General features: G+C 47.6%; 1 protein-coding gene across 4 annotated transcripts in view; it reads right to left on the reverse strand.

Moving 5' to 3' along the window:
* Window positions 1-2,307: 2,307 nt before the first annotated feature.
* CRACD (capping protein inhibiting regulator of actin dynamics) overlaps window positions 2,308-22,157 on the reverse strand; it is a 282,251-nt gene continuing 262,401 nt past the window's right edge. For all 4 annotated transcript variants that reach the window (XM_065914365.1, XM_065914362.1, XM_065914364.1 and 1 more), the window contains 6 exons: window positions 21,182-21,250; window positions 18,754-18,936; window positions 15,326-18,152; window positions 6,222-6,412; window positions 5,378-5,540; window positions 2,308-3,204 (listed from right to left, as the gene is read on the reverse strand). In XM_065914365.1, the coding sequence (XP_065770437.1) occupies window positions 3,044-3,204; window positions 5,378-5,540; window positions 6,222-6,412; window positions 15,326-18,152; window positions 18,754-18,936; window positions 21,182-21,250 (3,594 nt within the window). In that variant the 3' untranslated portion in view covers window positions 2,308-3,043. The remainder of the gene's footprint in view (window positions 3,205-5,377; window positions 5,541-6,221; window positions 6,413-15,325; window positions 18,153-18,753; window positions 18,937-21,181; window positions 21,251-22,157) is intronic.

The raw sequence follows: 22,157 nt of genomic DNA on the forward strand, positions 1-22,157 counted from the left end.
CTCCAGGCAAGAATACTGGAGTGGGTAGCCATTCCCATCTCCAGGGGATCTTCCCAACTCAGGGATCAAACCCAGGTCTCCTGCATTGTAGGCAAATTTTTTTAACCATCTGAGTCACCAGGGAAGCCCATTTTATTTGTCCCCTACTCTATTTTTCTCCAAAAATATCTAATTAAAAATTAATAAGGTACCCTATAAAATGCCTTGAAATTTATTTTTCTTAACAAAAGCTATGCAAATATAAGCTCTCTGTAGATGGTCACTGAAATCAGTAAAAACTTCAAAAGGAAATTCCATCAGTGCCAAAGATCTTGTGGGTATTTTTTATTGAAAGGTCTTTTTCCTTCAATAATGGACATTTACATTAAAACTTTATACAACCAAAATCTCAAAATAATATTAAAATCACACTAAGGTATTTTCATTGTTAAGTCTACTTCATTTTATTGTTGATAAAAATATTGCAAGACACTTGTAATTCTAATGTTTCTGCTTTAAAATAAGCAATTAAAACTAAATGTCACAAGAAGAGACAATACATACTACAATTTGCTAATAACTGGCTAAAATGATAATAGTAACATGTATAAGAAACAATTGCACTTGAAAAAAAAGTAAACAAAAAACCTCTAGTTTTGTATATTTAAGTCTTATGAACAGAGGTTAATCATCTATAACCTTGCCAGAAGTGTATGTTTGTTTAAATTAAAAAAGAAAAAAAAAAGCTTGTGTATTTAACTAGCAATCATTCATTTCTTTTAAAAGTCTTGAATTCTCATATGCTTTACAGAATTTCCCCCATAGTTTGTTGATCAGAAAAGACTGCAACGCAACTAAAGAAAAATAACACTTCATTGGTATTTAGTGCAAATTTGGAGTAATTTTTACATGAAGTATTAAACATATAGCCTTTAGAAGCTGTTGGAAGTAAGTGCTATGACTGTCTTCTCCTCAGTATGCTCTTCTTTTAAAGATTTTGATGGAAAATTTTAAACTGAGGTATTTCTCCTCCTTTGCATGGGCTCAGTGGTAAGCCAGTACAGACTTATCTACCATTCTTTGTTAATGACCTGATTTCTTCGCCTGTTCTCTGCCATTACTGTGATTATTATTCAAAGCTGACAGCATGAAAGAAAAGGTCAATGCAGAAGAATTAATGTAGCACTATAATTCTAGGGCTCTAAGTGGAAAGATTCATATTAAAAAAGTGTTATATTTGTGAGGAAATCATCGAAGCTAACAAATGCCTACATATTTGATTTAGAAATGAACAGTGTGGAAAACGTGCAGTGGAATATTAACTGCGTCTCACAGCCATTAAGAAAATTAACGTCCCATTGATTCTTAACAGTTTGAAGGTCCACTATATATGGTAACTCCAACTTGCGAAAGTACAACTATCCACTTCACCACACATGCCAGGTACTACCATGAGGCTGTCATTGTTTCCAGAAAGAAAATGCCTTGTGTATGGTAAATATCTTTGCACTCATCCTTTCTTTAAGGTACATAATAGAATAACAGCACACTGTCAATGCATAAACATAAAGAAAATGATACTAAGACTAATAAAATGTGTTTTTGTAGGGTGTAATTCTTCCCCTGCTGCACTAAGCAAAGGATTTGTATTTAGATTTTGAAATCAGAATCGACGAAAAAGGGAATATGTCAACATCATGAAATGTAATGTACTAGCAATATGTGGGTTTCATGTAAAGCAAATTTAGGGAAATAAAAGTGAATACTTGTGGCTTTTAAATTGCCAAGCTCCCCCCACACCTTTTAAAAAAATCTTGTGTAGAATAACAAGGCCACTTAAAACTCTTGAGATGTTTTAATGCTATTGAACATTTGACTCTAAATATGAATTACTTGGCTATGGTAAAGAAAGAAATTCCCCACAGGAAGTCCTTAGTACAAAAGGCTTCAAATCTTGTCTTCCTGTTAACTTTCCCTAGCAACTTCAAAGATTTTCAGAGACATGTAATGTCAGTAGCCTCTTGTACTCCATAATAAACGGCTGGTTTGGAGGTTGTTTTATTATGTTTCTTGTTTCACTTTTGCTGCTTTGGGTGAAGTGAGCCTCTCCTTCGGAGTTTTCAAAAGGAGGTAGCACTAGAAGCAGTGTATCCTACACTTCTCACCCTTTGTGATATATCAGAAGTTATCTGAAGAATTTTTACCAGAATATACACAATCTGGCCCCATCCTTACAGCATCTGAGTAGGTCTGGGATAGAGTCTGAACTTGTTAAGAACAACTACACTAAATGGGGATTCTCAGAGACAGAGAATTTGTAGTTTAAAAAAAAAAAATCATTTATTATTTAAACATTTAAATAAAAATGTTCCCTAGGAGCCAGCTGGGCCAAATGGTTAACATGTCCCTAAGGAGAGTTCTGGTGTAACAGGGCCTGTAGCTCAACAACACAGTAGAAGAGTGAATGGACTCGCTATGTTACAGTTTCCGGTGGGGGCAAAACCTTGAGAAGCAGAGACGGGCACAGAATTGGAAACCAGACTTTTCACCTGCTGTTCCCGGTGACTGCATTCAGGAGAATGGGCATTCTTGTCCTTTCACTGTGACTTTAGAGAAGGGTAGAAATCCCCAAGCACAAGGTAAATAAATGGTTTAGAGGAAAGAAATTGGAGGAAAGAATCAAGAAAACTATTAATATTACAAAGGTTGGCAAAAGGACATGTTCTGAATGGTGTGTGGGTGTGTGTGTGTGTGTGGAAGGGCCATGGAACGGGTATGGCAGGCTCTTGTGAGGTCTTAGTCGAGAGATTTTACTTCATGTGGTCCCTCGGACGGAATTTTTTCTTCAAAACTAGGAGGAGCTCAAGGCACCAGGACCTAGGGTTGTGCAAATACACTCTTTACAAGGAACACCACCAGTTCAGTTTCTAAACATTATTTTAGAGCCTATAAAACATGCTTCTTTTCCCTAGTTTGGTTTTCTTTACCTCATATAAAAAATAAATAAATAAAAAGGGCAAGAGAAGAGCCAATGACTGCAATAAGAATGGGTAAGAGTCACTCTTTACTTAATAATCTGCGGACAGTCGCTCCAGGCCTTGGCTTTCCTTTTGGCCAAAGCCAGCCAGGCTGGCTCTGTTGACACGGGGGCAGCATCTGGGTTGGAGAACCTCTTTGTGACTTCTTTCACCAGTGGCGCTGGGGGAGCTGAATCAGAGATCTCCACTAGATTTTGAAGGAAAAGGAGAAAGGAACATAAGTCAGAGCCACATTTTTTTGATTTATCACAAGTATGAGATTAAGAAAGCAAACCCACTGAAGCACTGAGCATCCCTGGCAAGAAGAAATTAGGGGAAAAAACCTATGTGATCCTAACGGCTGCATACAGAATTACAGTGATCACAGTGCAGTCAATTTTAATTTCAGAGAATTTCTAGAAGCCCAGTTTTTTCTGTGCACAGAAGCTATGCCTGCACAATAACAGTAATAATAAGTAAGTTCTGTGATCCTAAGTCATGCAACCAGTCACTTTGATGAAGAAAAAGATTAAACCAGTAGTTTGAAGTTTGCACTCGTTAGCTGGTAAGGTTAAAAGCCACTTCCTCTACCCAGCATGCCCTGGGTCCCTCCTCCCTCCAAGACCCATGCATCCTGCCTGCTCTTGTGACTCAGACTTGTCTAACAAATTCCTTTGTCTCCTATCACTATTTATCAGACCTCAGAGGCTTTGTATGGTGAAGGCTCCCATCTTATCTTTGGGTCATATGTAGTGCCTATGGCAGTGGCCTTACAGGTATGCAGAACTCTGGAAATACTGATTAAAAAGACAAAACTTCAGAAGAAGGCTTGCTTTATTAAGCTGGAGCCAACTCTGAACTGCATGTACCCTTTGGCGTCTCCAAGAAATCAGGCAGACAAAGGTTGATCTCGTTGTTGACTTTGGAGCTTTCATCGTTCTGAAAGAATTCTCTCTTGAGCCTTATCAATACGATGTTTAGAATCCTTAATTCCTAGGTATAAGATCAAATGAAGTAAGCCCCTTGGAGGGTTCTTGAGAAAATGTTCCAATGTGGTTTTCAAATATAAAGTGTTTTTCCTCCACACCAAATAGTAAACATAGCTTTCCTCATGAGACCTGTCTACATTTCCAGATCTCAGCTAGCAGGTATTTCTTAAGGCATAAAAAAATCTTGGGTCTAGAGGGCGGGTGTCCTCTGAGGAACAGGGTTGCCTACTGGGGAAAACAGGGACCCTAACAGCCCCCGAGAGGAAGCGCTTTCAAACTCTCCATCCTCCAGGTGACTTGCAATAAGGAAACGGTCATAAACATTATCAGATCATTTTACCTTGTAACAGGATAAAGATTTTTTTTTTAACTTGCCCGTGTCTCTTACATGTCTTGAATTTGTATAAACACTGCTGTTGTTCATTAACATCGGGACTTAGAGCAGAACCGCTGTGCTCTCTTATGTCACAGCGGGGTCAGAACTTAGCTGTCTGAACTCACATCAGTGACAAGGGGCCAGCCCAGTTTTGCCCGGAGCATCTGAGCCACTTGGATCACCCTGATTCAGAGAAGCAGTTTCCATTTTCAGCCAGGGCAGAGCTGCAGGTAGGGGATTTCGCACACAGCTTTCTCACACTGGTCTTAAGCATGTGGAGTCAAAGCAAACAGGCTCCTGAATCCGCTTTTCAGCGCAGGCTTGATGTCAACTACTTGACTTTGAGACTATCAAAAAACACTGGCTCTATTTAAATTCTACCTAAAATTCACCCTTTCCCCACATCCTAATATAATCTTGTCTCTTCTTTTGTTTAGACGGTTCTTGTGGTATGCAGTCTTCCTTGCTACAGGAAGTCAAAAAACCTCATTTTGTTGGACCACAGGCAGTGGAGGTGGAGAAGGCTCATATCACCTTGTTAAAGGCTGAGGAACTTAACAAGCCACTTGATATCACATTGAGCTGAGCTGAAGCTGAAGCTGCTCAGTCGTGTCCGACTCTGCGACCCCATGGACGGTAGCCCCCCAGGCTCCTCGGTCCATGGGATTTTCCGGGCGTGAAAACTGGAGTGGGTTGCCATTTCCATCACATTGGTAGTCTGTAATTAGCCATGGGTGGGAGTATTTACACCACAGAAAAGGACAAATACTACAAATTACAGGTATCTCCAATCCCTGAAGACCTGGCTATTAAATGTGTATCATCACCCCACTGATAGTAGGTATGTTTCTAGTGATATTTATCCATGTCAAAGTTTATGAATGGGGTGGTGAGACAGCTTATGCTCTGAAATGCCTAAAATGCTGTGCTAGTTTTTACACTGGAGGAAACAAAACATGCTTGAAGGGAAAAAACCTTTAAGTACACTTAAGTAGAAATGGACCTGTTCTCTCTACCTGTCACTGATGTAGGAAGAGTGTTGGCCTTTCTGAGCTGTTCTCTGCGCTCAAGCCTGGACACTGGCGTCTCCGGCTTCTTCTCTTCTGGCTGAGCCGCGGGCTTGTGCAGGGAGCCAGGTCTGCTGACGCTGCTGCTTCCAGGCTGCGGGGTGACGCTGACCTGCATGGACAGAAAGTCAGGGGAAGCACGTGTTCATCCGAAAGACAGGGAAGGACGGACCGTGCAGGGCAAAGCCGCCTGGAGGTTTCCATCAGCTGGCCCCATCTTCTGCTCCCAGGGGAGGAGCCAGACTGCAGAGGGAGCGGTGTGTGCTCAACCCTGGGCCCCAGCTCGGCGCACATGTCCCAACGAGGGGCTGCTGCATGCTCTCCTGGAAGAGTCCCATCACACTGTACAGTCAGGGCCACAGAGCAAGGCTCCTCATCCTCTCGACCCACTGCTTAAAATAAAGTTATTTTCACATTTTTCATATAGCTGTTGTGTGTGAGGATTCTGCCAAATCATGTTAACCCAAGAGCATAAGGAAACCAAATCAACTTTCTAACTGAAAATACCTCTTTGGCTTAACAGTGGTCAACTGATTTACTGCTCTACTATCTAAGTATTTTCCACCATTCCTGGCCAGCCTTTTCTCGTTGCTGTTGTTTTAAATCCTGTGAACTAAAAGAAAGCCAAGCTTGGGAGTTCCCCGGCTCTCCAGGGGTTAGGACTTGGCACTTTCACTGCCAGGGCCTGAGTTTAATCCCTGGTCAGGGAACTAAGACCCCGCGAGCCTTGTGATGCTAAAAAATAAAAGAGCGAGCCGAGCTCAGAGTTAAAGCCGAAGACCAGGCTACTTACGTGCTCTCTGGAGAGCTTCTCTGCCTGTTTGGCCTCCCTGGCCTGCTTCCTCTCTTCCCGAGTTGCCTGCTGCTCCCGAAACCCCTTCTGTTTCTGCAGCGCCAGCGTGATCCACAGTGGCTGTGCGGTCTCAACCTTCTCCACAAGTTTGGAGCCATCTAAGGAGTGTCTGCTCTGAAGCATCGGCTTTTCTATGGGGAAAAAAAGACTGACTGTGATATACTGTAAGAAATACATATTTGATCTCTGTCCCTGTTTCTGGCACTGAATTCCTAAAACCCTTGCAATTTCCTAACTGATGAGAGCATAAAGGTCTCTTTTGTTTGGCTAAATGAGGTGATTCCTGGGAAGCATGTAAAGATGGAGTCTGGTTGGCAGTACCCATGTGATCAGAGGGTTAGAACTTTGAGTCCCACCCTCAAGCTCTGGGGAGGGGCAAGGGGCTGGAGGCTGAGTTCAGTCATCAATGGCTGATGACTTAATTGATCACAACTATGTAATGAAGCGTCCATAAAAACCCAAAAGGACTAGTCTGGAGAGCTTCTAAGCTGAGAACACATACAGATGCTGGAGAGTGACTAGCTCGGCAATTATGGAAGCTTTATGCCCATTTCCCATACCTTGCCCTCTTCATCTCTTCCATCTGAGTTATACTCTTTATATAAACTTGTGTGTGTGTGTGTGTGTGTGTGTCTGTGTGTGTGTGTGTGTGTACACAGAGGCTTCCCTGATGGCTCAGCGGGTGAAGAATCTGCCCACCAGTGCAGGAGACACGCAAGATGCAGGTTCGATCCCTGGGTCAGGAAAATCTGGAGATGGAAATGGCAACCCACTCCAGTCTTCTTGCTTGAAAAATCCCATGGACAGCAGAGCCTGGTGGGCTACCATCCAAAGGGTGGCAGAGAATCAGAAATGACTGAGCACATCACACATATAAACTTTAAACTGATAACCTAGTAAGTAAAATGTTTCCCTGAGTTATGTGAGACCCTCTAGCAAACTAAGCGAACAGTGTGGATTTGCAGCTGGCACCTAGTGTGGCGGCAGTCTGGTGGGACTGAGCCCACAACCTGTGGACTCGAATGATGTCTCCAGGAGGGACTCAGAACCGAGCTGAACTGACACCAGCTGGTGTCAGAGAATTGCTTGGCCATGTGGGACCCCACCCCCCACCACCCCACAACAGAAATCAGTCAAGACAAAAAGCAGGTTTGCACCGAAACTAACCGCTCACTCATCTCGGTCCCTCGTCCCCTAAAACTGTGACACATTCATCAGCCCAAGCAGCCGTCAGCTATCCCTTCTGGCGCACAGCGTGCAACGCCTGAGTGACTACCCTGGGTGGGGAAGCAGCATCTTCAACGGAAAAAACTGGAGCATTTCTCTTTCCTCAAAATGGAAGAAAAAACTGTCTCCACTGTCAAAACACACCTGGCCTACAGAGGACCCAGCTAGTTAGTTGACTGTTCTTTTTTTATTGCTTTTTAAAATTCATTTTTTCAGTGGAACCTCCTCCTCCCCCCACCCCAACCCCGCACCGTCCCCTGATGAAACAAGCGGACCCAACGCATGAAAGAGGAAAAGGGGTCTGCGCTGCTTAGAGGGGCTGCCAAGGGCACCAGGGCTCTGAGCAAGGCAGTGAGGAACGGCGGTTTGGGCCCACTGCCCTCACGTGATAGATGTGAGTACGTGGGTCCAAAGCCATCAAGGGCAGTGACCATGGTCACTGAGCGCACAGCTGAAGCCTGAGCCGAGGACTTCTGACTTCCAGTCTGCGCTCTCACCACGGTGGACCGTGCAAATCGGGGCAACAAGCTTCCCAGGTGGAGAGGATCGGAGGTTGAGTAACTGGGCTCTGGAATTGAGCAGACCTGAGTTTGACTTTATGTGACCCCAGAAAATCTACTTAACCTCTCCAAGCTTTCATTTTCTGATCCATAAACTAGAGCCAAGAATGGCACCGGCTTCATCAGGCTGATGTGATGATCAAAAGGGGTCCGGGGTGTGAAAACGTTTAAATCAGTGTTTGGCATACAGTAACTGCTCTACAAAAGTAAGTGTTCTTGGGCACTCTCTGCTGGTCCAGGGGTTGGGGCTCTGCACGTCCATTGCAGAGGGCACGGGTTTGATCCCTGTTCGGGGACCCTCACCCTGGGGAGCTAACAGACTGAGCCACAGACTGGGCATCCCGGTCCGAGTGTCTTTTGTGGAGGAGACAAGGCCCCTTGGCTGCCGGGAGGACCTCTGGGACAGACAGAGGGCTGCAGAAGCAGTGACCTACCCATGAGGACGGTGCATGCACGGGCTTGTCAACCAGCAAAGTGGAGAGAGCTCTGCCCTGGTGCCTGCCAGCCTGTTGAGCTGGGTGAACTCCTCGGCCTCACTCCACACCGCAGTTCGGCGTGTGACCTGGGCCAACAGTCCCCTGGGAAAAAGACTTAGTCCAGCTACTCAGAGACAGACTGGGGGCCCTGGGGTGTGATCTGGGTGGGGTCGTGGCCACTGTCAGCATGTGCTTGGGTGGCCCCCCAGAAGCCTGCCCCAGTTTTGCCTCCCAGCCTAGCAAGAATGCCCCACCCTCTCCTCACCCCAGTTCAGTGCTGGTTCTGGAGGAGACCATCCTGGGAGAAAAGTGCCACAGAGGCAGCCAGACTTCTGGTGGCAGCATATGACCATCTCAATTCCTGTAGCCACAGTCTCTCCACTCCACAGCCATACACTAGATCTGGGATGAACACAACGAGGAAGGGACAGAACCCTGGGCTGAATATGAGCAGAGCTCCTACATAGGTGTGTAGGTCCTCTGTGAATGCACGGGCTTTGTGTGTTTCAGCAATCTCCTCCTTTGGAGCAGGGCATGCACTCAAGGAGAACAGAGCCTGATTCGGCCTGACCCACAAGGCTACTCTAAGACTGGGGAGCAGACCTCCCTGCTGAAAGCGTGGCAAGAGCCACAGAGCAATGGGGAAGTCCCATCTCACACCCCGATTGGGCTCTAGATCACCCAGCACACCCCCTCCTCAAGGTGATGCTGGCCAGCACAACCTCAGGAAAAACGTGGCTGGCATCCGTATCAAGCCAGCCCTCATACCAAAGACACTGGACACACATAATCCATACAGGGATGCACCCATGCAAAAATACTCCAAGACCACAACAGATAATGTTTCTCCTAAACTCATAAAGTAAAATGAAAAGGCAGAGGAACTACTCCCAATTAAAAATGCAAGAGAAATTCCCTGAAATAATGAAACAGAGCTCACCAGTCTACCCAACCCCAGTTCAAAACAGTGGTAGTAAAAATGCTAACTGGATTAATAAAGATTACTAATAGAAATTCAGGCCACTGTAACAAGGAACTGGAAACTGTAAAGACGAACCAATCAAAAATAGATAACTCAATTGCTAGGATTAAAAAAAAAAAAAGCAATCTAAGAGCAATGTGAAGTGAAGTCACTCAGTCGTGTCTGACTCTTTGCAACCCCATGGACTGTAGCCCACCAGGCTCCTCCATCAGCTAAAAGACAAAGAATAAATAACCTGGAAGACAGAATAATGAAAACCACCCAATCAGAACACAAGACAGAAAAACAAATTAAAAAGCAAATGAAAGCAACATACAAGATATATGGTATATATAAAACTTGCAAGCCTGTGTATAATAAGGGTTCTAAAAAGGAGAAAAGAGAAAGAAGATTGAAAACGTATTTGAAAAAACGGTGGCTGAAAACTTCCCAAAGCTAAAGGAGGAAACAGGAATCCAGGTACAAGAAGCTTGGAAGGTCCCAAACAAAATGAATCTAAACAGAACCACAAGACATATCATAATTAAAATGGCAAAAGTTAAAGAGAGAATTCTAAAGGCAACAAGAGAAAAACAGTCATTTACAAGGGAATTCCAGTAAGGCCATGAGCTGATTTCTCTGCAGAAACTTTGGAGGCCAGAAGCGAGTGAAGTGATGTATCTAAAGTCTTGAAAGGTAAAAACTTGGAACTGAGAATACTCTACCCAATAAAATGATCATTTAGAATAGAAGGAGAGAGAAAAAATTTCTCAAACAAGCAAAAACTAAAAAGAATTCAGCAATAATAAACTTACTCTAATAGAAATACTGAAGTTTCTTCTCTAATTAGAAAAGAAGAATTTCTAGGAAAGGGAAAATCATGATAGGAAAGGCAAACCTATAGTAAGAACTGCAGATCACCTAAATAATCCAGTGTGCGCTCAGTTGTGTCCGACTCTTTGTGACCCTATGGAGCCCACCAGGCTCCTCTGTCCATGGGATTTCCCAGGCAAGAATACTGGAGCAGGTTGCCATTTCCTCCCCCAGCGATCTTCCGACCCAGAGATCAAACCCGAGTCTCTTGTATCTCCTTCACTGCAAGTGGATTCTTTACCACTGAGGCATCAGGGAAGCCCCCCAAATAATCCAGTACTTAGATCAACAAACAAACAAGAAAGTGTAAAAGCAATTATAATGATAATAAATAGTAAAAGGATAAGCAGGAAGATGTAAAATAGGACAGCAAAATCACAAAACATGAGGGAGGAGAGTATCAAACTAGATCTTTTAAAATGTATTTGAACTTGAATGACTATCAGTTTAAAGCAAGCAGATCTAGTCATTGGTCCACATACATGAACTCCATCATAATCACAAATCAAAAACATATAATAGATTCACAAAAACCAAAAATAAAGACTGAAGCATGTTACAAAAGAAAATCATCAAACTACAAAAGGAACAAAGAACTATAAAAATTACTGGAAAACAAGGATTAAAATGGTAATAAGTATATACTTATCAATAATTACTTTATGTTAAATGTCAAAGGACTAATGCTTTCATTACAGGGAGCACGGGTTTGATCCCTGGTCAGGGAACTAAGACCCTGTATGACATGCAGCATAGCCAAAAAAAATAGGGAAAAAAAGGACAATCCAATTAAAAAATGGACCTGAGAACTTTCTCGATGGTCCAGTAGTTGAGAATCCACCTGCCAATGCAAAGGACGTGGGTTTGATCCCTGGTCCGGGAAAATCCTCCATGCTGCGCAGCAAGTAAGTCCACGCACCACAACCACTGAGTCCGAGCTCTAGAGCCCCCCGAACCAGAACCGCTGAAGCCCACAACCCACAGCCCAGGCTGCGCGGCAAAAGCAGCCGCCGCAGCGAGAAGCCTGCGAACAGCGATGAGAAGCAGGCCCTGCTCACCACCACTAGAGAAAGCCCACATGCAGCAGCAAAGACCCAGCGCGGCCGCAAGTAAATGTTTCCTGAAAAACCGACCTACATAGATATTTTCCCAAAGAAGATACACAAATTGCTAACAGGCACATGAAAAGATATTCAGCATTGCTAATTATTAGTGAAATGCAAATCAAAACCACAAGGAGACACCACCTCACACAGGTCAGAATGGTTGTCATCAAAAAGTCTATAGATAATAAATCCTGGAGATGATATGGAAAAAGAAGAACCCTCCTACACTGTTGGTGGAAATGTAAATTGGTGTAATCACTGTGGAGAACTTTACAAAGAACACTATGGAGGTTCTTTAAAAAACTAAAAATAGAACTACCACATGATCCAGCAATTCTACTCCTGGGTCTATATGTGGAGAAAATGAAAACTAACTTAAAAAGATACAGGCACCTCAGTGTTCATAGCAGCATTATTTATAATAGTCCAGATGTGGGAGCAACCGAAGTGCCTGTCAACAGATAACTGACTTAGGAAGATGTGGAGTGTGTATATATTGTATGTTTATATATGGGCTCACACAATACACACACATGTATACACAGGTGTCCCAGGTGGTGCTAGTGGTAAAGAACCCACCTGCCAATCAGGAGATGTGAGAGATGCTGGTTCTATGCCTGTGTCACGAAGATTCCCTGGAGGAAGGCATGGCAACCCACTCCAGCATCCTTGCCTGGAGAACCCCTTGGACAGAGAAGCCTGGCGGGCTACGGTCCATAGGGTTGCAAAGAGTCGGACACAACTGAAGCGACTTAGCACGAATATGTACACACACATACATATATATACACACACTACATCTTCTTGGTTTCCTGGACTGGCATGTTGATCAGCAGTGTAAAGACCATATCTCCCTACTGGCTTCTGTTTGTCCTATGGAAGAGCAGCCACAGTGGAATATTACTCAGTCATAAGAACAAATGAAATGTTGCCTTTTGCAGTAACATGGATGGACCTACAGAATATTATGCTTAGCGAAAAAAGTCAGAGAAAGACAAATACTATGTGATATGCATAATCTAAAAAAAAAACAAAAACGCAATGACTATACAAAAAAGAAACAGATTCACAGACACAGAAAACAAATTTATGGTTCCCAAAGGGGAGAGGGAGGAGGGAGGGATAAATCAGATCAGAAGTAAAAAACTAACAGATACAAACTTCTATATAGAAAATATGCAAAAAAAAAAAAAAAAGCAACAAGGATCTACTGAACAGCACAGGGAATTGTACCCAATATCCTGGAATAACCTATAATGGAATAGAATCTGCAAACAAAATACACAAAAAATGAATCACTATGCTATACACCTTAGACTGGCACCATACTGTATACCAAGTACACTTCAATTTTTAAAAAAAATGGAAAATACAGACAGACTCAAGGGAAGCTGGAAGCCCTGTGATGTGATGCAGGGAGAGACCTTCCACTCGAGTCCTCACTCACCCTGATCATTTGTACTGAGGCTCTGCAGTTCAGTGAGCTTATGACATATCATATCTTCTTTGAGCCAAATGATCTCTTATGAAATGGACAGGTGGTGTAATGAAATTCCAGCAAACAAACAGATTAAACATACTACTGATAATGCAAGCATAAGAACACAGCAAAGCTGTCATGTTCTTTGCCCGAGACTCCGTGAAGAAATCAGATCTGACAAGAAGTTGGCCCAATAAAATAAAAATCTGCACCATGATTTGAAATGTGCATTTACATCCACTGTTGTTTCAGTGAATCTCACCCTCAGTACATGTGGTGCTCCATGGGTTTTAGCTAAGGATGGTACTATATATATACAATTAACAAATAAATTGGAGGTCCAGGCTTAACACTTTTATCCTGATAGGTGTTCAGCTAAAGAATTTGGTCAGCCCAGGCCTGGAGTTGTAGTGTAAAACCCCAACAGGCTCAGGTAGAGACCATCATGCGGTCCTTGCTCTCACACTTCTTTTCTACCAAATAAAGAAAAATTCAATTAGCAGAGACTGTCAGCCCAGAATCTCAATACTGAGAAAGAAAACAGGGGCAGCAACAGGTTTTGGTAAAAATTAGAAGAATCTCTCTAAGAGCAGCAGAAAACAGGGCGTTGTTTCTCTGGGAGAAGATAAGAGAATAAGAGAGCGGGTCAGCGGTGAGAGAAGCTCTGATGATACCACACAAGGGAACAACACAAAAGCTAAAGTCAAAACTGAAAACAGTGGTTCTGCTTCAAGACGGTGACGTAGGAAGATCCTGAACTCCACTCCTCCCATAGACAACCATGTTTATAGTCACATACAGAACAAGTCCTTCTGAAAAGAGATCCAGAAACTAGCTGACTGACTCCAGCACATCAGGGGAACAGAAACAAAAACCAATCATAGAACTGGGTCAGAGAGACGGAGACACAATCTCACCATAAACCCCATCCCCGGGTACAGTGCTCCACAACCAGGAGGGAGCTCTCTCTCTCTCTCTCTGAGAAGCAAAGGATTTGGACCCTCACTTCTGGACGTCAACTTTTAAGGCTTCAATCTCAGTGACCGGCCCTCAAAACACCTAGTTCTGAAAACCAGTGGGGCTTATGTCCACAAGATCCACAAGACCATAGGGAATCGAAGGCACAGCTCTTAACAGGCTTGCGGGGACTTACTGCAGCTAACCCTTACAGCCCAGTCCAGAGATAAGACAACAACAACAAAAAATGTGAAAATGGGCTCCACTTCGGCAGGACTAACAGAAACCAATAGGGAGATATGATCTGGTGCTGCTAATCAATGTGCCAGTCCAGGGAGCCAAGGAAAGCTTGGTTAAAAAGGACGATAGGGTCTTCCGTAAGGCAAGTAACCAAACCAATGTCCCTGAGGGAGTTCTTTTCTCTGCAAAACCCACCCCAAATCTAAACAATTACCTAAACCTTCCCTAGAAAAACCTGAGGAGCAAATTTTGGGCTATGACCCACACCTGACCACCTACTCTACAAAACCAAAAAGAAAAATCAGATGAAGTTTCTTGGGGCCCCAAAGTCAAACCAAGGGATCACCACACTGCCCCAAACATCCAGTATGAAGAAACACGAGGGGCAGCCAGGAGTAAGGGTTGCCCTAAAATTTCCTTACCAGAGGGCTTCACAGTAGCAAGCTGGTGGGCTGGGGTGCATATGCAGGGCCTTGTGCATAAACAAAGTCGATTATGCACACTGCACCTCCTTGGGGGGCGAGTGAAAAGTCCCCTAAGGTCCCACCTCCTTAGTTTCTGTCGCTACTGCCCAGAAACAGAGCGCACACACTGGGGCAGGAATCAGTCTTTATCGTCACTCTACAGGCCCCTCATAAAGATTAATGACACCTGCTTCCTAGTGGCTCAGACAGTAAAGAATCTGCCTGTAATGCAGAGACCCAGGTTGGATCCCAAGGTTGGGAAGACCCCCTGGAGAAGCATACGGCTACCAACTCCAGTATTCTTGCCTGGAGAATCCCATAGACAGAGGAGCCTGGTGGGCCACAGTCCATGGGGTCACACAGAGCTGGACAGGACTAAGCGACTAACACTTTCACGGTCAACCTAAAGTGTATCCGTCTGTGCAGCACCTAACTTACTACTTGTCTAAGTAAGGGTCACTAATGGGTGTGAGCTGCAGACACACAGGTCAGTCCACATTTCCAAAACTGTAAAGACAAGTGCAGAGCCCCACTCTGACTCAGGAGTCGGGGCCCTTGGGAAAAGGGGCGCCGGCCTCCATTTGAGGGAAGTGCTCCAACAACAGCTGCAGGGGCTACCTCCGGCCCTGGGCAGTTCTGCCTTTAGCTGCGACTCAGGAGGATGGACAGAGGCAGAGCTTTGCGATCTACAGCTACGCACCTTTCCTCCCCGCCTCGGGCGTTGGGGCAGGCTTCTCTTGCCCAGCGGATGGAGCCGGGGAGGCCGGTTTCCTCTCGGTTTCCACCTCTTCCTCCTTCTCCCGCTTCTGCTCCTTTCTCTCCTCAGGCGGCGGGGGCAAGGGCGGCCAGCCGCTGTCCCGGCCCTCCTTGCACCGCTCGCTGGGCTCCGGCTCGGGCTTCCCCGCCCGGCGAGTCAGCAGCTCCACCAAGTAGGGCCTGCTCACCTTGGAGAGCGGGGAGGATGGTGGGGTCTGGCCCGCGGGCTTGGGGGCCAGGGCTGGCTTCTGGGCCAGGGGCAACCTGCTGGCTGCCTTGTCCTGCTCCGGAGCCGGGGGCTGGCTGCCGGCCAGGGGGGGGCCGGGCTGGGCCGCAGGAGGAGGGAGGCTGGGAGGGCTTTCGGAGGAGTCCTTCCAGGGGGCCTGCGTTGGCTTCCTCTCGGCGGGGAGCAAGGGGCCAGGCCTGGGGGCTGCGGCCTCCGTCTCCGGCTCTCCGTGTGCGCTCCCCGGGGCCGCCGGCGCCCCGTCGGCACCGTCCTCTGCGCTGCTGTGCCTTTTCTTCTTCTTCTGTTCTGCTTGTTGGTCGCAGTGGAAGCGCAGGGAGTAGTTGGTCCTTCTCAGTTTTATTCCGAAAAGGGACGCTTTGTCCTCCCCAGCTGGCATCGCGGGCTCTGGCCTTCCTGCTCCGTCTGCGGTCTGGCCGTCTGAAGTGGTCCCGGGCTCCCCCTGGGCCACTGCTTTCTGTGGCGGGTAAGGGAGGCCCGGGACGAGGAAAGATGGAAGGTCTTTGGCAAACTTGCACCCCTCTGTGGTGGCCGTTGGCTCCTGGTGCGCCCTGGGTTTCTCTGCAGCTTTCAGGGCCTCTTTAGTAGCAGCAGCAGCGGGCTGGGCCACCGGCTCTTCGCCGGAATCCAGCGCGCATCTCTTCCTGACGCTCTCCCCTTCCGCGCTGGGTCTGGAGCCCTCCCCGCCCCCATCGGAGAACTTCTGCCAGGCAGGCTTAATGGAGAACTTGGCATTTACGGGCGGGGTCCTCCGGAGGTTTCCCCGGGAATCACACCGGCCCCTGGGCGTGAGCTCATCCCCGGCCCGAGCCTGCTCTCTCTCGCCCCGCTGGTCACTCTCTGAGCCCTTCAGGATTCGGGAGCGAATGGAAGCCCATTCAGCGAGCGCGGCCGCGCTGCTCGGAGACTCCGGTGGGGGCCTGGTCTTCGCACTGCCTGCCCGGGGTTCCCCCGGGGCTCGGGCTGCGTTCTCCAGGGCCGGGACATCCACCGGCTTCTTTTCTTCCGACAAGCCCAGGAGAGACCTGCACGCAGTGTCCTTGATCTGGCTCAGGTTGACGGCCGGGCCGCAGAGCTGGGCTCCGGTGACCAGGATGGCCGTGTGGGGGATGCTCAGGGTCGAGGGCAGGGCGTGGGAGGCCGGGCTGGCTTTGGGGGCCTTGGGCTCCTGGGGAGCTGAGGTGAGCCCCTCATCTTTCATGGGCTTCACCGGGCTCAGATTGACTTTGGGGAAGAGAATTTGTTTCCCTCCCGAGGACACCTGGAAAGTGTAAGGTCTGGGCATGGTCTGCCGCTCATCCACCTCCTGCCATCTGAGTTCCTCCACCTTTCTGTCTGTCTCTGGAGCGGCAGCTTCCTTCTCTCCTGGCGCCAGCATCTCTTCCCGGGGGGCCTCTGGCTTCTGGGGAGGCTGCATGTTGATTACTTCCCTCATTTCCTGCCGGCCACTACCGCGATCCCCAGGAACGTCCCCCTGCTTTCCGGGCTGCTCCCCCGATGTCTCCATGGCCTCTTGGCTCTGCTTCACCCAGATACTCGGTTTCTCGGAGTTTTCTCTCGGCTTCTCGAGTTTCGGGTGTTCTTGCTCTTCTGCTTTCTCTGCTAAGTCGCTCTGAAACGGGCTCCTCAAGCCGCTTTTGTAGTCCAGCTGCAGCTGATTCTCCTCTTCCACCCTCGGTGCTTCCTGAAGCTTCTTCTCCACTTCCTGCCTCCTCTTGGCCTCCAAGTCTTCTCGCTTCTTCAGTTCTTCCCTCTTCCTCACCTCCTCCTCCTCCCGCCACCTCTGGGCCTCCAGTTCCTCCTGCCTCCTGAGCTCCTCCTGCCTCCTGAGCTCCTCCTGCCTCCTGAGCTCCTCCTGCCTCCTAAGCTCCTCCATCCGTTTTTCCTCCTCCAGCTCCCGCTGCCTTTCTTCCTCTTCCAGCCGCTGCCTCTCAGCTGCCCGCTGCCCCTGCTCCTCCAGTCTTCGGAGTTCCTCCAACTCTCTTTCCTCCTCCTCCTGCCGCAGCTTCTCGGCCTCCTGCTGGCTCCGAGCCTCCTCCTCCTCTTGCACCAAGCATCTCCCCAGGTGCTGCGCCTCTTCCTCCAGGCCCACAGGCTCCTCGGCCTCTGGGAGTCCTCCTTCCTCCTCCTCCCTCTGCTCTGGGTCCTGGGAGCCCGGCTCGTCCAGGCTCCGCGTCTCTTCTTCGAGCTGCCTCTTCTCTGCCTCTAGCTGTATTTCTCTTTCCTCTCCCTCCTCCTCCTCCTCCTCCTCCACCAAGAGTTCCTGCCTTCTGTTCTCCTCCCAAAGCCTCCGCTCCAGAGCCTGGAGCCTCTGCTCTTCCAGGCGTCGCCTCTCCGCAGCTTCGGCCTTTTGCCGTTTGCACTTGGCCTCGAGTTCTAGCCAGTATTCTTCCTGGCGTCGCTTCTCTTCCTCTGAGTCCAGCGGCTCTGGCTCCCTTTCATGCCAGATTGGCTTGTCCTCTCCTGGGTGTCCATTCTGGTCCAGGGACAGCTGATGCGGGAGGCCACCGTGCTCGTTCTGTCGATCCTAACATGGGTAAGGGAGACAGAATTAGCTTTCCCTCTGCACAGGCCACCTTTATTTACAATCCCATGCACCGATGTGGGTGGCCCTCCTAGTCGTGAAAGAGGGACCACGTTCCCACCACAGACACAGGTCACCTCAGGCAGGGAAGAGCTTCAACCGTTGGGTCTCCTCGCTCTATGTCATCCTCAAATTCTTTTTTTTAACACACATGTGTCATCATAGGAAAACCAGTAGCCCAGCATAGGGAGGCGAGGAAAAATAAGATTAGCACTTCATCAATGTCCCCTGAAACTTATGACTCAGAAGTCTAATCAAACTGAAGAACCTTTGACTCAGCCCGTGGCTCAGGACAGTGAACCATCTGTCTGCTGCAAAGCAAAATGTCTGGAGCCCCTCGGAAGGGAGCCTGTCTCTCTGAGGTCCACCAGCCACTGATGCGGAGCAACAGGTCAGGAAGGGTGGTGGAAAGGAAATGGGCCCATTCACCCTTGTGCCGGCAACAGAGCCACATCCCTGACAGGGAGAGACTAAGTCCCTCCCATAGGCCCCTCTTAGCCCACCGCACTAGGCAGCACCAGGATGTCTGCCAGGCCAGACATACCCCGACAAGTCGCCTGTGCTTCCTGGACACCCTCTTGTTTTTTGGCTTAATGGACAGTTTGTGCTTGGCGGCACTGTTATCCAGTCGAGCGATGGCCAGGGGGATGGCATCCAGGTTGACACTTTCGATGGTGCTGGCGGAAGAAAGGTGCCTTTTGGGCCGGGATGGTTTAGCCGGAGCAACCTGCAGTGGAGATTGAAAAGATGAAGTCAGTCCAGCTGAGAGAAGAGCCTGCAGGGAATCCGGCATGGCGGCCCTTGTCAGAGTCTGCTCCTGGCCCAGCCTGGCCCAGGAGATGCTGCCAGGCGCGGGGGTCTCATGGGCACAGTGAAGTGAGCACTGCGTTTAGAACCAAAAGACACTCAGCATGTGTTTCACCAGTGATATCCGTATTAACTGGTAAAGGCCATTTAATCTCTCAGGGACTGATTTTCCTGCTGTGAGTGACATGTGGGTTAGATTAGATCAGGGGTCAGTAAGTCAGAGGCAGGGGTCCCGTCTGGGTAAAGTCTTGCTGGTACACAGCAACACCATCGACCGTGGCTGCTTTTGTACCACAAAGGAAGAGCAGAACAAAGGGGAGTCTGGTAGTGGCAACCTTACGGCCATGAGGCCTAAAATAAGCAGTAGTTTGCTAAGCCCTGGACAAGCTCATCTCTATGCTAAGAACACTGTAACTCTAAGCGCCTTCCATTGCCACAGACGTGTACACACCTCAGCTCTTACTTTAGCCCCTTTGGCACAGGGAACGTATCTTTGTTTTCACCTTTGTATCAATCCTCTTTATGCCCAAGTAGCAAATCTCACTTGTTAAGTGGTCAATAAATATTTATTGAAAGGAGGAACAATAACTTCTCCACCTAGGGCATAAGATTTGTTATCGGCAAAAATGCTTTAGCACAATCGCGCCAGAGTCACAGAGCACCGATGCATTGAAAGCGAAAAAGAGGAGACCCCAGGTGAAGGGCAGTTCTTCAAAGGATGAACTGCAGAATCACTTGCAGCTCTGTAACACGGGTATGGTCACTTAACAACCATAACCTGAGACCAATTGTAAACATTTAAGCAGGTCAGAGAGACCCAGGCTCAGAGGCCAGGCTGAGTCGAAACCAGGCCGGTAACTTCAGAGAATTCACAGGGAGGCAGGGAGGCCAGGGTGCTGGCCATACCAGGCAGGGAGCACGCACAGCCCCACGTTTCTCCTCCGCAGCATCCGTGGAGGCCAGGGTTCACCTGTTTGGCTGTGTGCTGTAAAGTGCAAAGTCGGTGGGTTTAGCCAATGGCTTTGCTTTTTGCAATTACCCTCCATATTTATGCACAAAGATAAAAGACAGCTAGCTCCAAGAGCAAAGTAAATGCTCGGTAAATAATAATTTATGACAAGAAGCATGGAAGGAAGGAAAAATAATTCGTCATTGGTCTCCTAAGACTTTATTTATTTATGGTTATCTTTATGATAGGCGTCAAATTCTAAACCTGTGTTGAAGAGATAGGAATTAAACATTTATTTCCATCCCCTAATGAATGCATGAGTAAAGGGAGTTAGAGCCAAATGTGATAGACGGAAGACACAGATGAAGCATTTGAAGCTGAGATTTAAATGCAGTGTTTTAAGTCTAGTTATTCAGGCTGGGCCTCTGCATCTGGGTGCGGGGACTGTCTTGAGCCACCCCCTGACCTGGGGACAGTCCCCTGTTGATCACGTGATCGCCACAGGGCTCCTCAGGCTCCTGTAGGCAATGTCCCAGGTTTCAGTGGAATGCAGAAAAGTTAAAAACCAGAAATACACATAAGTAAACACATAAGTAAAGAAATGCTATGGTCTTTTCTGGGCATCTCTAAGAAGAAGGAGGGGCTTCCCAGGTGGCTGAATGGTAAAGAATCGCCTGCCACTGCAGGAGACGTGGATTCCATCCCCTGGCCGGGAAGATCCCCTAGAGGAGGAAGTGGCAACCCCCTCCAGCATTCTTCCCTAGGAAATCTCACGGACAGAGGAGCCTGGCAGACTACAGCCCATGGGCTCGCAAAAGAGTTGGACACGACTTAGCGACTAAACAACAACAAATAGAAGGATACTCTTTCCCTTACAGACTCTTCACCTTCAGGTATTCTTGAATGTCTTTTTCAATGGCTTACCAGTGTCTTGAAGCATTAATGCACGATGCTCTTAGGAAAACTACCGACACCCGAGACTCCAAACAGACTTGGCGAGAGTGTGGCGGTTTTTCAGAGTAGGGTTCAGGTCCAGCCATTGCATTGCCATGGAAACAGATGCCAACATCTACCACTGGTTGCATTTTGAAGGGATTTAAAGTAATGGATGAAGGCAGCATTTATGAATGGAAAAATGAGGCAGCAGCTCACCCAACAAAAAGAAAAACAGAAGTTAAAGTAAGGAAGTTACACACACAAGTTCAAATCACATCACCTTCTCTTCCATCTCACTTCTGGCTCCGGGCCGATTCAGAGGACTTGGAGAACTTGGCGTCTCACTGGACTGGAACGGCAGAGAGAGTGCTCAAGTCACACGGGGTCACAGGAAGTCCTGGGCAAACACAACCGGCGTCTGTGCGGAGGGCCACCCCCTCTGAGCAGAGCGCGCTGGCAGGTTCATGGTGTCCAGATTCCACCAGGGCTCCAGAGGCTCAGTACTCACTCCCCTCTCCCTCAAGCTCAACTCATTTCCCATCTGGGTGGGTGGGCTCCAACCTCAGTCCCTGATGTGCTTCCCCACTGCTGAGAGAATCGGGCACTGCCCTGTCGCCAGCGAGGCAGAACTCTGACCCCACAGCTTTCAGCCTGGCTGGCTGCCTTCCACCCCCTTCACCTGCCAGAACTCTTCTCCATGAAAAAAAAAGGGGGTCCTTCCAGGGGCACACACAGGCCTGGGCTGAGGAGGTGGGTGGCCAGAGGAGGCGAGAAAACTTTGGAGGAAGGGCGGGAGGGAGAGAGGAAAAGAGAGAAAGAAGAGGAGGAAAAAGCCTAATGATTCCCGTCTCAGTCGCCTTGCAGGTCCTGGGTACATGCACATCATGTCACGTGTGCCAGCTAAACCTTGCCTCCTATCACCTATGTTTACAAAAGGGTCTCATTGCCCCTTCTGGACCCAGAACATCAGCTTGCCCTACCTCAGTCCATTTTCTGCACCACACTTAGAAGCATCTTTAGAAACATAAATCAGATTGTATCACTGCCCTGCTGAAAATTACTCAGAGCGGAACTTCCCTGGCAGTCCAGTGGTTAAGACTTCACACTTTCAATGTAGGGGCATATGGGTTCAACCCCTGGTCAGGCAACTAAGGTCCTACATGCCTCAAGGCACAGTCAAAAGGTAATATAAGATACTAAGATAAAAATAATAAAAAATAAATTCAAAAATTTCTCAGCAGTTTCCTATCACTTTC

The sequence above is a fragment of the Muntiacus reevesi genome, chromosome 22 (genome assembly GCF_963930625.1).
Source record: "Muntiacus reevesi chromosome 22, mMunRee1.1, whole genome shotgun sequence".
Lineage (NCBI taxonomy): Eukaryota > Metazoa > Chordata > Mammalia > Artiodactyla > Cervidae > Muntiacus > Muntiacus reevesi.